Source organism: Gigantopelta aegis, chromosome 9 (assembly GCF_016097555.1).
Source record: "Gigantopelta aegis isolate Gae_Host chromosome 9, Gae_host_genome, whole genome shotgun sequence".
Lineage (NCBI taxonomy): Eukaryota > Metazoa > Mollusca > Gastropoda > Neomphalida > Peltospiridae > Gigantopelta > Gigantopelta aegis.
In genome coordinates this window covers 39,245,362-39,261,483 of record NC_054707.1, presented here as the reverse complement: position 1 = coordinate 39,261,483, position 16,122 = coordinate 39,245,362, and the positions used below count along the sequence as shown (strand labels likewise).

The window sequence follows — 16,122 nt, the reverse complement described above, 5'->3', positions numbered from 1 at the left end:
AGAGTACTGCTAATTAGGAGATAACCATATGGAGTTTTTAGATTTGCAGGTGTTATTGTCTATTTGATCCCACAAATGTAATTTTTTGACCTTTTTTTCATACTATGGAATTTACTACAAGTTATTTCTTTCTGAGCCGAACCGGCCTCGGTGGCGTCGTGGCAGGCCATCGGTCTACAGGCTGGTAGGTACTGGGTTCGGATCCCAGTCGAGGCATGGGATTTTTAATCGAGATACCGACTCCAAACCCTGAGTGAGTGCTCCGCAAGGCTCAATGGGTAGGTGTAAACCACTTGCACCGACCAGTGATCCATAACTGGTTCAACAAAGGCCATGGTTTGTGCTATCCTGCCTGTGGGAAGCGCAAATAAAAGATCCCTTGCTGCCTGTCGTAAAAAGAGTAGCCTATGTGGCGACAGCGGGTTTCCTCTAAAAACAGTGTCAGAATGACCATATGTTTGACGTCCAATAGCCGATGATAAGATAAAAAATCAATGTGCTCTAGCGGCGTCGTTAAATAAAACAAACTTTACTTCTTTCTGAGCCGATTGTTTTCTAAATTGCACACAAAAATAGTTTTGTAAATTTTTATTTCCAAAACACTTATACTTTTCTTCTTAAGCCAAACCAAATTGAAATTATTTACAAAAACATTTTTGTAGGAGGATGGGACAGACTATAGGGTTAAAACACCATCTGTGATGTTGCAATATCAGTAAAAAAAAAAAAAATATTACCTTCAGCAATATATTCAAAGCAGTACTATTTCAAGACCATAAAGTTGTAATCAATATAGGAAGACTCTTAAATGGTTAATGAATATATTTTATATGTACATGTAATATGCTGATCACACTAAATTTTGATGTTGCTAGCATTGCCTTTACAAACTTTTAGATTCATTAATTTTGATACATGTTGGGGATCTGATATCCTGGTGTTGGCATGCTTAGTTCTTGTTTAATTGTACACATCATCAATTATTGCCATCTGTTGTTTAAATATTTTTCTTAGTTTGTTTTGCCTATACACATTTTTTTTCATTGGTGTATTATAACATTATTCTTCACAAGGTATATTTGCACAGATGCACTAAAGAAAAGAACATTCACTTGTACCTGACTGAAAACACTAGAACAAATTCTCCAGCTGTAACTAACGTCATAATAAGACAACATTCTTGGTCTGAACTTGAAAAAACATGCTGTCATTATGGATTCAGATCCCTAAATTAAAATAGCTGTTAAGTATCACTTTTATATCTGAATATTCCAAGAATTAAAAAAAATTAAGTATATTTCAAAGATTTTTTTTTTACCCACAGCCCACAGACCCTGACTCTCAAACAGAAAATTTAACTGAGGTAGGGACTGGTTCTTTAGATGTGCAAATATGCCTTGTAATATCTTTTATATGTTTAGTCAGTCAAAATACTATTTCAGTCTGTTAAAATTCACAGTGAAAATACTTTTTTAGTCATAGCCGATTAAAAGTAGTCATGTCTCTAAAAATGTTTTTGTAGTTTAATTCCTAAAAAAAGATTAAATGTATTTAATCAGATACTGCTATAACATGTTAATTATTTGCAGCTACTTTATTAACTTTATTATTGAAATATTTCTAAGAAAATGTTCACTTGTAATTTATGTATGTAAATACATTTATCATTTTAGTGGTTTGACCAGAAAATATTTTGTTTTCTAAATTTTGATTAGCAACAGTACCTATTTAAATTTAAAAAAAAAAAAAAAAAAAACATTTTTTTTTGTTTTATTGTTTAATATTGTGCCTGTGTTTGCAGCGTCTGATAACAGGTGTAGAGAATCTGGATGAGGTGGAATCGCTGGAACTGAAGGTCAACACAGAGGAGACGAGTCTGGGTAACTTTGGATCCCTGTTGCCAAACCTCCATCAGCTCAAATTGTCAGACAGTGTCATTCCACGGATAAGGTATGCTGGCTACCACCTCACCTCTCCTTTCTTTTTCCTTCACCCTTCCCTGTTGCTTGATCCCTCAAATTTCCATCCATCCTCTTGGAGTACTGTTTGTGTAAGCATCAGTTTATTATGACTGATGAAGTAATATAGTAAGCATCTGTGTATTTGTTTTGGCTTCCAATAATATTTAATGAGTCCTAGTTGTCACATTACATGCACTGGATTTATAGGTTTAATATATCTCTGTGCATAGTTCAGTATTGACAAAAAACGTATACACTATCAAGCGTGTCATTGGGTGTAGTTTTAGATGAGTATTGTGGTTTAAGTTTCAGTTTTTGTTTCAGAGGGTGGGGATTAGAATAAATAAACACAAAACCTAGTTGCACATATCAAACCTAGTAGCTTGATAACATCAGCTACTGACCTTTTAAACTAATATTTCTGGTGTATGTCTGATGATAAAGACATTTATAAATAGCTATTACCCAGTAGTGTACCTGAACATATTGAAACATAAAATTTTAATTTTTTTTAAATTGTTTTATTAAAATAAAAAGGTATTATGTTTGGGAGAACTTGGTGAGATATTTATCTCATCTCTATACGTTCGAGTGGTTTAGTTTTTAAAACCTGCATTTGACACAAAATGTACTGTTTAATTTCAGAGACGTGGGATCATCACTAAGAAATGTTCATGTCATGTGGATGTCCCGCTGTGGACTGAATGAACTTGATGGAATATCTTCCATGTCTAGTCTCAAAGAGATTTATCTGTCATACAATGATATATCAGATATCAGCCCTTTGAGCATGCTTGATACTCTGCAGATTCTCGATTTGGAGGGGTAGGTCCTTTTCCTTTCCTTTCTTTTTGTTTTTATTTTATAAATTTGTATTTAATTAAACCTTTCACTGTCCATTCATTAATATAAATTTACTTAATGCTGCAATTTTGCCTTGTTATTTTGAAATGTTGTTTTATAATTGAAAATATAAACACGGCTACATTGGTAATAAAACATATGTTTTTGGTGTCTACATTATGGTCCCATGCCTTGGTATGATAAGTCTGTTGCCATTTTAAATATACATAGTTACACTAAAGAAGGGAGAAAGTGTCCTGTGTTAGAGCAGCTTAAAAAAAAAAAGTACATTTGTTTTTGCAAACTAATTTCATACCTGCCATTGTATCACTAACAGTGATCAATTTTAGCAATATTAGAAACCTGTAGTTTTTAGAATTATGTTGAATTTACAAAATAAAATCATGCATCCTGTTAATTTTTACTGTTTTTCAGCAACAACATTGATGACATAGCTCAAGTTCAGTATCTGTCTCTGTGTCAGAATCTCAAGAGTCTTGCCTTGGAGGGCAACCCTGTCTGTGTTGCCCCGACGCCAGACAGCACAAAGGTAGGTAACATACTGCAGTAGTTTATACCTCTTCTTGTATATGGCGTTGGTTAGCACTTATCCTTAAAATTTAGTTTTAACCTTTTTCCTTATAAACTAAATATACAGTTCTCTGTAAGATTTATTCCTGCATTAGTTCACTGAAAATTTACAAATTGTATATCGACAATATGTGCTGGGTATTGGGTAAAAACATAATTTACAACCTCTTCCCAGTCGGGGCAGGTGCTTGGTCCATATCACAAACCTGCCTTTTCTCTTACAAGTTTTAAATGTGGTCTTAGTGAGACTATTGCAGAGTGTTTGTTTTTCATTCCTGCATACTTGTAAGCACCTACAATGCTTTTCTACTTGCAGGCAGTTTCTTCCTACGTTTAATGTTACATTACAATTACTGCATTAAAGCTGATGATCATAGTTATTAGCCAGTGAAAAATATGTTATGCCATTACAGCTTTCTTACCATTAATTTACATCTTACATTGTTTGCATAAATTTTCAGTTTTAACAAATCCAGTGTGTTTCTATAGTCTTCCTGGCATTTGTATTAGTTGAACATTAATTTTATAAGAAATGGAGCAGGAAAACTAAGATGGTGTCTTTAATATGCAATTCAGTGTTTGTAACATTTGCTGTTTGTAACAGGTTAGTGCATGTAACAGTCATTCTGTTTTAGATTTCGTACAACTATCGATCAGCTGTTAAGAAAATTCTACCTCATCTTCGGATTCTTGATGATGAGGCTTTGATTGAAGGTCAGGTACCAAAGGTGAAACCAAATGCCTTTGACGATGACTGGGCATATCTTCAGGAATTGCAAAAAGATGCCTTGATGATGGAGGAACCGTTAGAAAGTCAAGACAACACTGAATCAGGTACCCACATTTGACCAACAGAATTCAGACAAATGTGTGAATATTAGTCTCATGCATTTATGACTGGCACATCTTTACTTGTTGTAATTCAGCAGATGGTAAGATTTTATTTATATGGAATATTAAGGCTCATTTTCAGTTTTGATCAATTTTTATTTTTCAAATTTAGTAACACTAGATTATGAAAAAATTATTGATGACACTAATAAGCTTATAAATAGTTACTTCAAAATATTTGCATTAATTAGTTTTTACTTACTATTTCAGAGATCTAGAATTTTAAATACTGTAAATAGCCAATACGGTGATGAGTGACTAGCAAGATTGTTTGGTACTTTAAAAATCTTCCTCCAAACTTCTTTCATATTTTATGTACATCCAGTTGACTTTATGTTATATATTAATGAAAAAGGTTTGTTTTATTTAATGACGCCACTAGAGCACATTGAATTTCGGCTATTGGACATCAAACATATGGTCATTCTGACACTGGTTTTTTAAAGGAAACCCGCTGTTGCCACATATGCTACTCTGTTATGGCAGGCAGCAAGGATCTTTGACCATGGCCTTTGTTGAACCAGTTATGGATCACTGGTCAGTGCCAGTGGTTTTACACCTACCCATTGAGCCTTGCGGAGCACTCACTCAGGGTTTGGAGTTGGTATGTGGATTAAAATCCCATGCCTCAACTGGGATCTGAACCCAGTACCTACCAGTCTGTAGACTGATGGCCTAACCATGACACCACCGAGGCCGGTGTCTGATACATTAATGAAACCCTTTCACGGACACTTTTAAAACAATCATACTTGCCCGTTTCCTTTCTCTTCTTCAAATTATTATTTCTTGATGATCTGTTAGCTCCTCCTATCTTTCAGCTTCTTTTGCTGTTCACCTTCACAACCCAGTTTTTGTCTCCAACAACCCAGTCTTTGTCTCTTGTGGCCATCTGTATCACACACCTGCAATTTCAAATCAGATTTAGCTGTATGCTTACCTTTTTTTTCTTTTTCTTTTTTTTTTGTAGAAGAAGGCTCTGCCCCTGGATCTGCCAGGAATTCACGACCTAGTACAGCTGCCCTGCGACCCGCTACCTCATACAAACCAGGCTCTACTCTGAGGCCTATGTCAGCATTTCGACCATTAACCAGTATGCGACGGCCTGCTACAGTAGACATTGCTCGACCCACTACTTCTGCTGATCGACCGCCATCAGCTAACAGACCTCACTCAAGTGGTGAGTGACAGCATAACAATATGCAGTTGTACCTTGTTTGTTCATCATTTTCACGATTTTATCACTGAAATTTGACTTGGTATTTTTAACAAAGACTTTGGAAACTTTATAATCATGTCACCTTTAATGGAAAACTTGACATTAGGCTTTGTTAGCATATTAAAGAATATTTTTAATATTTTACTCACTTTACTATGTCTATATATATATATACTACTCAAAAGAATTTAAGGGTCAGACGATATTTTCGACATTATTTTCTGAATGTCAATTATATTAGCTAGACCATAATGTCACGCATGGTATTGTTCCATTTTGACGAAAGTGGGTCTAAGCAACCCATAAATGAATTAAAATCCACTGTCATTGACACTGTTGACTAGTTCTAATGGCAAAAACATGCTTATATTTGCACGTAAATTAGGGCGAAAGCGAAAGGTCTGCTAAGTGCCCATAACTTGCTTTTTCACAAAGCGCTTCATTTGCACGCTTTGCATGTGTATTCCATGTTCCCAATGCTGAATTTCCGTATAATTGGAGCTTGCGTTCGTGTACGGTGCACATTCCAAATTCGACAATGGTACGACGTCAACTGACTATCGAAGATCGAGGAAGGGCTATTGCTTGGCTTCAGGATGGCAATACGCAAAGAAATGTTGCTCTGAGACTTGGTGTCAGTCAGAGTGTCGTTGGCCGACTGTGGCAACGGTACCAAGCAACGAATTCTGTTCGAAATCGTCCACGTTCGGGAAGACCCCGAAGCACTACAAATAGAGAGGACCGCTACATCACCAATATGGCTCTACGTCAACGCACAACCACTGCACGCCGATTACGTGACAATCTGCGGACTGCGACTGGAACTCGAGTGTCTGATCAAACCATACGCAATCGTCTGAGAGCCAATAATCTACGCTGCCGTCGCCAGGCTGTTCGACCACCACTCCTACCACGTCACAGAATGGCCAGACGTCACCGGTGCACACTTCATCTGCGGTGCAACGTGTTCAGTGGGGTCGAGTGATGTTCACTGATGAGTCCAGGTTTAGTCTCCAGTTCAACGACGGTCGGGTTCGTGTCTACAGACGTCCTGGGGAGCGCTTCGCTGACGTTAACGTTAGACAACGTCACTGGTTCGGTGGTGGCAGTGTCATGGTGTGGGGCGGCATCTCTATCCACCACAGGACCCCCATGGTGGATGGCAATCTGAATGGAATCCGCTATCTGAATGAGATCATCCGGCCGTTGGTTCTCCCAGGCCTTCAGCAGATTGGCGGCGGGGCAGTTCTGCAGGATGACAATGCCAGACCCCACCACGCCAGGGTGGTAACGGACTTTCTCAGACAACAAGGTATCGCCAGGATGAATTGGCCAGCATATTCGCCTGACTTGGCCCCAATAGAGGTCGCCTGGGATGAATTAGGCAGGAGAGTTCGGGATAACCATGCCCCTCCGGCCAACCTTCATGATCTGGGTCAACTTCTTATGGCAGAGTGGCAGGCCATTCCCCAAGAGTTCTTCAGACGTCTGATCAACAGCATGAGGCAACGATGTGTCGAGTGTATTCGCACCAGGGGTGGATTCACACACTATTAAATGAATGTTCTAATGTGTAAAATCCATGTTTGACAACCTTCAACTTTGACAGCATGTCATGTGACTTTCTTGTATACAGTGACGTTTATTTGTGTTTTTTTGTAAATATGGAACAATAAATTAAATTTTTGGTGTAGTTTAAATCATCAATCTAATACACTCTGAAACTTATTTGGTTATAAATTTTTGACCCTTAAATTCTTTTGAGTAGTATATACTGGAGGCCAAAAGAAACTATACACTTAATATTTTTCACATTAATTCTAACAGAATTTGTTTTATAATAATATCAGACCAGATTACATTAACAAACAGACCACTTCACAAAATTGCATTACATTTTAAAAATTAAAACAGTTATTTATCTTAGGGGTGGGGGTGGATGCAAAAACAAAACAAACAGTTAAAATTATAACACATTTGACAAATTGAAATTGGTTAAGGAAAATGCTTCAGTGTCTTTAACAGTGTGTTAGTCTGCTGTTAGGTCAAAATAATGCTGATAGATGTTGTCGTATTGAGTTAATGTAAACGTTGAACCAATTTTGTTGGCAAGTTTTGTTATACACGTCTCTGCACTCTTTGCAGTGCAGACAGGGTGTGGGATTGTTGGTTATATCTCACCATCTGGCATACTGTGTGTGTACTGATTTGACGCTCCAAATGAATTGAACCATGCCTATTGCATGTTTGCAATGAATTTGATTGAGCTTTGCCATTTAAACATTTTTAATATGATATATGTTTTTCAATTGTTTTCATTGGTTAACATTCAGCATGAAGTAGCCATTTACAAACTTCAGTTTAATTCTGCACTGCCTTTTGTGCAAAACAAGTTTTCCGAACCGACCGATGAAAAGCCTGACTAATTTCAACTTTTGCTTGGGGGAATTTATTTTAAAAAATTGTCATAGCATCACATATATAAACCTTGTAGAAACTTGTCTAAGTATTTTAGAAAATATTGCATTTTAAAAAGTGTAGAGGATTTTTTTTGCATTGAGTATATATATAGATTATTATACGAGCTTGTGTCTCGTACTGATTTTAAAAAACGAGTGTATGAATCCTGACACGAGTTTAATAAAATCAGTATGATTCACACGTGAGTGTAATAATTTCTTTATTATTCACATTGTCCAAAATATTATTTTGACGAATAACAAGCTCGGACCATGTCAAAACGTTTCAAACGTAACTAAAAAGAGAGGACGAAACGACATCATTTTCAGAAATGACATCATATTGATACGCGTTTACACAGATCTAACAAAATTACGTCATTCGTTGTGCACGTGAAATCATTATGACACACATGGGTCATACTGGTTATATTTCCCTGAATATTTTGAACTATTTGGATAATAAATATATATATCAAACAGATCATGCATAATTGGGCATCAAAATCACTACAACTGCTATGTTAGTAGGTCAGCTGAACATGGTCAGTACTTTAGTCACTGAAGATCTTTACTTTGCTAGATGTGGAGGTGGATCCAGTAAGTGAGTTGACTGCAGGCATAGTCATCTGTGGTAACCCATCACGAGCACTACGGACACGCAGAAAAGCTACCCAGTCTGATGTCGGGGAAGAGAAAGCAAAAGCCAGATTATTTGCTGAGGTACACAAGCGTTCTTTCACTTAATATTTCAAACAGAAGGTGTTGCAGTTGTTAGAATAAAGTAACATTAGTTTTTGTTTCGAATTTATGAATCAAAAGGCGAGATATAGGTATTATTGTATTTGTGATGGGTTGGTTTATAGTTGCATATATCTTTGTTCATCACAATACTTACTAAAAAAAATTATTATAAATTCTTTTTTGAAATTTGCATTGTCCTGAAATTTATTGATGCAACTGTGAATGACACCAAAAACTCCTTTTTATCTGCTATTTTTATCTGCTGATGGGTTTACTTTTTTCAGAAGAGCTTCCAAGTAGAACATTCATATTATGTAGAACCAGATGATGACCAACACATGGCCAGTGTAGTGCAGGAGCTGAAGGAGTGGAGAGTCCATCATGATAGGTCAGTTATAATTCAATCACTGGGATTCACCGACAAAGGGTCTTGTTGGAATTGGATCAGATTGACTGCAAGTCTGATGGTCCAAGATTAATCACCGCTCAGTCTTCAGTATTTAAATGTATTAAATTGAAGCCATGTCCAAAGAGTTGTCTTGACTAACTGTAAATAATAAAACTTTAAACATGTTTTGTCTTTCTTGAACATTGTTTGGTATTCAGTTTAAAACTGGCTTCTAGCTTGAAATAGTTCGTTTTTCTAGTTGTCTGAAATGTATTTCTGATTTTATGATTACTAACAAATTAATCCATCATTCCAGAACCCAATTTTTTTTAATCTTATCGGGAGACAATTAAATGCTTAAGTTCTTGGCCATTTGAAGGATTCTGAGTTATGACATATTACCTTGATGATTTACATGGTTATATTTCTAAATGTTACTGTACAAAAACATTGAGATGCACATCAAAACATTATCTTGAACTTCTGTAGAAAGTAGGACAACCAAGAACAAACTGCATGTACATATATGAATATTATAAGCAAGAAACTATAAGTTACAACCAGTAGTCGACACAATATATTTAGATTACATCAAATAAAACACTTCACTGTGGCATAGGCGTTTTAGTGATTTGGTATCCTATTTAGATGGTTACAGGCCACAGTAGACAGATGGTCACTTAACACTGTAAATTATGGGGGAGTGAGGGCATGGGGGAATATAACTTTCTGACTACTGCAGGCGAGATATCTCGACCGACATCACGCAAGTCGGCACACTGTATACACATGGCACTCACAGGAAATAATAATAGACAGGAAATGCATTATTTTAAAGTCTGGCAGCTTTAGGTTTTCGTTTTAGGCAAGTATTTTCACTTGACAACAATGGCGGCACGTCGTTGTAATTTTCAGGAATCGATAGCTGATTGTGACAGCTAATTTGATAATAAATTTGACCATTTATTACCAAATAAAATCATGAAATACCGGGTATTGGGATTTCAATCATAGTAAGTTTTAAAAAAAACCCAGAGTTATTGAAATAATACACTTTATTTTATGTATTTATAAAACAAATTTAAGTGAAAATATGTGAGTAAAAGTTGTACATTTGTAGCCCCTCAACATGGTTTTTGCCAACAATTAATTCAGTAGTCTGAAGGTTAAATGGCCACTTGTGGTTGCTTGTGCAGGTTTGAATGTATTTTATGTATTATTAGCGTTTTTCAATTTTAATTGATTTCGTTCAAAAAAATTCATGAGATTTATGAACATTTTTTAGTAGCCAATATTTGTTTTATAAATCCTGGGATGTTGTTTGTCATTCATTCATGCAATGCAGTTTATTAATACTTTGCGGTTTACTGTCAGTGGTTGAAATCTTAAATTCACTCATGATCCTTTTTTAAGTTACCTACTAAATGTTAGCAGTATATCCACTGATCACATGCCTGTTTTTTGTCTTTACAGGAGAATGCAGAGGATTTTAGAAAGTAAAGCACCCCAGGTGTTAGTGATAGACGAGAATACACAATTATCTTTGTCAGACTCGGATTCCGATGAGGAGGATATTGATCTGTCACCCATTTTATTCTCTAGAAAAAACAATTTAACCGAACAGACTGTTAACACAAACATTATCAAACCGGACCTCTCCAGTGCAAGTTTTCACGGATTTAAACATGATGAATCATTCGAATTAGATGAAATTAGTCCAGATAAAAAGTTAGGTTATGCAGGCAGGCTACCTGAGTTCCTGAGACACCCTAAAGAATCCAGGTAATCATTAGAAGTTACAATGATGTACCAGAAAAACAATTATCTAATACTCAATAGCTTACTGTAGTGTCTTTTAACATTCAGTCATTCAGTCATTTTGTAAAATAGAAAAAATATTATGGTGAATTAAATCAAAGTTAAAGAAAATTATCAAAAGTACTGTATATCTTCATCTATAAGTGGACTTTTTAAAATTAATATATTATTCTATTTTATAACTTGGAGGGTCAACTTATGAAATGATGAACAAATTTACAATAAAAATTATTACAGTGTTAATTACAGCAATGATTTTATTGAATGTAACAGTGTATGATAAAAAGTAACTGAATTGTCACAATTACAACCTATTAGTAAATTATAACAGTAAACAAGATATATATATATATGGAAAAATTTGTCTTTCTAGGTCAAACACTTGTAGTGAATCGGAAGTGGTGACAACAGCTACAGGATTGCCAATGCCCGTCATCAGGAGCAGTCCGCTCGAACTAGTTTTTCCAAATTCGAGACCTGCGACAGCACGTGCAGCATTAGGTTTCTCAAACTCTGCACGCATGCGGCGACAGCTTCCTGAGGTCCCCTGCTTGCCACCCCGCCCTCCAGTGCGAAAGTCTTAGCATGGGACCGTCCCACATTCTCCGTCCGATCACATTCCGTCCAGTCATACTGCTGTGATATTGTCGTGTCGTGGTTGTGTGGACCAAGAACAGTGACAGAGATGAGCCAGGAGCCAGCCCTCTTGTCTAGTCACTCTGTCAAGATGCGTCAGCTTCTTAAAGTTGTCCATCGGAATTGCAAACAGTTAAAATTCATGCTTTATAACACTGAAGCTGTTTTGGAATATATTGCAGCTTTTTTCCAAAGCCAAAATGAGATGGCATAATTATGACAGGAGATGCATGATAAGACATCTGATGTTCTAATATTACAGAGAAAATAGGAAACATCAAGATTCGTTGTAGCACCGTACTTCACTTGTACACAGATACTTTGTCATAGCCAGTTTTAAAAAACATCAGTTACTTTCAGACATGAACCAAACTGTAGCATGCAGTTGTAAATATATTTATTGATATATATTTTTTAAAAACAAGTTAATGTTTACAATTTGTTATTTAAAAATAATTATATTTATCACAGCATTAATAGTTAGAATGACACAAAAGGGTGTTAAATCTTGAGGATTATAAACATCTGTGGCAGAGTGATGTCAGAATGTCCCAGATCGGGTCAAAAAGTATTACCGAGTGCTCTTTCTGAAATGATCACATTAATCAGGGTGTGAGTTGGTCAGCAGAAAATAGGCCAGGTGCTTTTAAAAATGCACAACCATTGTGATCACTTCTAGAATAGCCCAAGTGTGAGTGGAAAGGGCTTTGTAAAACTATTTAAATTATTTATTTATTATATGAAGCCTGTAAGAAATGGGGGAGGGTGTGCAAAAATGTGTGTCTTTTTGTTTTGTTGTCCTGCTGCATATAAATAAAGACTAGAGATTGTGTCTCCCACCACTTCAGATGTCATTCCTGCTGGCATTATATATACATAGGGATGAAATGTATAGATCGAGGGAAACCATAAATGTCATATTCAATGACGAAAGTCACATTATCCCCACGGTGGAATTGTTTATGGTATTTTCAGAGTATGGAATATTGTAAATGTGGAATAGTACATGCCAGACTTGCTCAATTCATTGGTTTAAAGTTACAACGGGTTTTTTTGGGGGGTTTATTTCATACAAAGCATCCACAGTTAACTCTACAATAACCATTTTACCATGCAAATTGCATCATCACACACATATATGTAGATAACCAGTTTTATCACTTGCTTCAAAGTGAAAACATGTTTGTGAAAATTGTTAATAAATTGACAGTACTTACAATGTATATCAATTTGACCACACATCTGTGAAAAAAAGATACATTTAAGTATATGGCATCATACATTGTACTGCAAGTTCAGCATTCGTTAACCACTTAAAACATGGCAATTTTACAAAAACGTTTATACAACTATAAATAGGCCATTTCATGTATTTTTGTTAAATATATTTTTCATGTTGTGAATTAATTTGATTCCACAAGTAAGTTGACATACAAAAAAAAAAAAATCATATTTCACATGCTATATATTGTTTGGAGATGTTAACAAATGACGTTTTTTTATTTGGTTGCTATTCATTTAAGGGTATACATCATATATTTGTTTAACCCCTTCCCTCAAGGTGCAAATGTAGTTTTGTATGTTACTCTTAATAACAACACAAATCTGTCTCCCAAAATTGTTAGTATTGAAGTTTAATGCACTTGGGTGTGTGTGGGTGTGTGTGTGGGTGTGTATGTGTTGCTTACAAGATTGAAAACGAGTATTCACAGATTTATAATATTAATAATCTGAGAATAAACCAAAGATAATTTAGTTTTCCTGATAAAAAATAGTCAAAAATTGTTCTTGCTTTGATAATGTTGAATTAATTTGCATTAAAAGGTTGTTTTGTGAACACTTTGTAGTTCTACCCGCCAAAAGGAAGTGTTTTGTATATAAAGTGTAAACCAAGATCAATGAGTGTGTTTGTATATATTTGTATCCTGTTAAGTTTCATTTTAAATTAATTTGGCTTCAGAAAGAAAGTGTATAATGAACACTTTTGTTTTAAAGATCACTTAATGAATACATGTTATAACTTGTACAAGTTAAAAAGCACTAGGCATCCCATAGATCTGTTTTCTTCAACAATTGTGTAATTGTTGCCAATGAAATACAAAACATAATGAGACACTCAGTTACTGGATGGGTGTATCATATGGTTAATAACTGGTGCAGCCCTCTTCACATTCTATGGATTTCAAAGGTAGTTTTATTTCCATTCCAGCTGCAACAGAGGATTCATTTCATTCAGTAGTTCCATAATCCTAATCCTTTATTTTCAGTACCCCAAGGATTCTCATTTGGATCCAGTGCTAAGTGTTGCATATTATCAAATTAACAGCAGGGGCCTAATTCACTAAACTCGCAACTTTGTGATCTCGCAGTGCAATGCTAAAAGACTTGCAAAGAGGATGCTTTGTTGTCTAGCAGAGCCTAAGAGACCTTCGTGAATTAGGCCCTGGTCTTTAAAATGGGTTGTAGTACTGGTACAGCATGTACTTAGAAGCTGATAAATATGATGGTTGAAATGTTCAAAACATTATATTGAAACAGTATTTTGCATCATACTTCTATTCTGCAGTTAATTGCCTTTCATTGTTCTTCCATGGAAAGGAAAGAAAAGGCTAGAAAGTTGTTGCCAAACAAGACTTCTTCCATGCATAACATTTCCCCCCCCCCATCTAACCAATGAATTTTCTACTCCCATATACCAAATAAAATAAAGACGACTGCTCTAGCATAATTAAGAAGGCAGGTTTTTTTGTGTGTTTTTTGGTGGGGGTCTATGCTTTATAACTTGCTACCAAGTCTTGCAAATTATTGTGAAGTACAATAGAGAAATTTTACTTTAATCTTTGACAATACGAATGGGGAATGGGGTGTATCTCAGCAGTAGTACTTGCCCAAGTTGCGACCTATTGTTTTGCCACATCTGCCAAAACCAGAGTCCCACAACTGGCTTATAAAAGATCCCTTGCTGCTAATTAGTGGAGCAGTTTTCCTATCTTATGTTGGTGCTACACCAATTACGGTTTCACCAGTGCACATCAATGTGCTTTAAACTGGAAGTGAATAGAACTGGAAGTTGATCATGACACCTTTGATACACTGGCCACGAAAGCGCAATGAAGCACTTTGGAACGTGCTACACCAAATGCGTGTAATAGGAGGGTTCTGCTGCTTTAATATGATGACAGGTAATTTACCTGTGTTTTTGATTCCATATGACGCCATCCAGGTTTCCTTTACCTTTAAAATACAAAAGTAACCTGCAAAGTGGAGGATGTGAATGGCCTGTATCGCTTTTGTATGACGTGACATCATATATAGAACCGAACTGAACTGAAATGTTTTCGAAGCGCTTGTAACCAAATTTAATGTAACAACTGGAAGTAATCACATTCAATGCACCTCGATGTGCTTTGGGTGTTTAGTCTAGCACCAACATTATACTCTAGCATAGCTGCAGTTTAAAATGAGTTGAGAGTTGTTAAATAGTCCTTTCCATTTCTGGTTCTTAGTGTCCTATGTTTTAGAAAATATGTTCCTAGACTAATTGACTGATGACTGTTAAATCTTAATTTGATTAATGATTTTACTAGACATTCTTACCATGTTCATTTCAATAATATGTGATCTTTTGAGTTTCTAGCAAGGTTTTTGAAAATTAAATTGGCTCACATGAAATATTGCTTAAATGTTAATTGACATCACCTAAGTTGAGCTTAGTTAATTTAATAATTCTTTTGTCGGTACATATCATAACTTGTTGTCAGTACTGACCAAGCGCTTAATTTCCTTAAAGCCACTGACCCCAGTTATTAGGCTAGGTAAAATATTTTGATCTTTTGTTTTGCATTAAACTTACAGATAAAAACTACTTAGATATTTTTCGTTATCAATTTGGGCAAATCCAACATGTTTATAATCATCCTGCAGGGTCCCATTTCACGAAGTGAACTTAGCACTAAAATCACCATAAGTGCATAACAACCGTATGCACTTAATGAGATCCTACCACCATAGCTCAAAATTAATTTTTATGCAAAACAGAAAAAGTACTGTACATACCATGGATATTAAAATCAGTGGTTTTAAGATTAATTAAGCATTTCAAGGTCCCAGGAATTGACTTTGGATGCAAACCAGAATGGATGTTGAGATAATCTGTTAAAAATTTCTAGACCATGATCTATTTCATTTGAAGCAAATGTTATCAATAAATGTAGTTAAATTTAATAGTCTCTATAAATTGTTGTCTTTACAAACTGTATTTGAATATTTAGTTTGTGAAAAAAAATGGTTACCTGGAAATCTTGTACACACATCACGTTCTGTGCCTTGCTGATTCAGTTTATTTAGCCTCCCAACTTCATTCAAACACAATGTTAAGACTTTATTGTTGTAGTGAATTCTAATTAACATGTAAAAATAGTGTTTGCATTCTACACTTTGTTGTTAATTTGTGGATGTCTAAATTAATTTATTTTAAATCTCTGTATATAATATTAAAATATACATTGTAAATATTTTTTTATCTTTCACGAAAACCAAACCAATGAATACAGAATTAAATGGTGAAGTGTA

The 16,122-nt window shown here is 35.4% G+C and overlaps 1 protein-coding gene across 2 annotated transcripts in view; it reads left to right on the top strand.

The window, feature by feature from the left end:
* The window catches only part of LOC121380679 (leucine-rich repeat-containing protein 56-like), a 22,564-nt gene extending 6,442 nt beyond the window's left edge, over positions 1-16,122 (top strand). The window contains exons 4-13 of one of the 2 annotated variants that reach the window (XM_041509618.1): positions 1,325-1,363; positions 1,802-1,950; positions 2,607-2,786; positions 3,240-3,354; positions 4,031-4,229; positions 5,257-5,466; positions 8,548-8,687; positions 8,993-9,096; positions 10,570-10,878; positions 11,288-16,122. In XM_041509618.1, coding sequence (XP_041365552.1) covers positions 1,325-1,363; positions 1,802-1,950; positions 2,607-2,786; positions 3,240-3,354; positions 4,031-4,229; positions 5,257-5,466; positions 8,548-8,687; positions 8,993-9,096; positions 10,570-10,878; positions 11,288-11,498 — 1,656 coding nt within the window. In that variant the 3' untranslated portion in view covers positions 11,499-16,122. The remainder of the gene's footprint in view (positions 1-1,324; positions 1,364-1,801; positions 1,951-2,606; positions 2,787-3,239; positions 3,355-4,030; positions 4,230-5,256; positions 5,467-8,547; positions 8,688-8,992; positions 9,097-10,569; positions 10,879-11,287) is intronic. The other variant, XM_041509619.1, reaches the window with a different exon arrangement.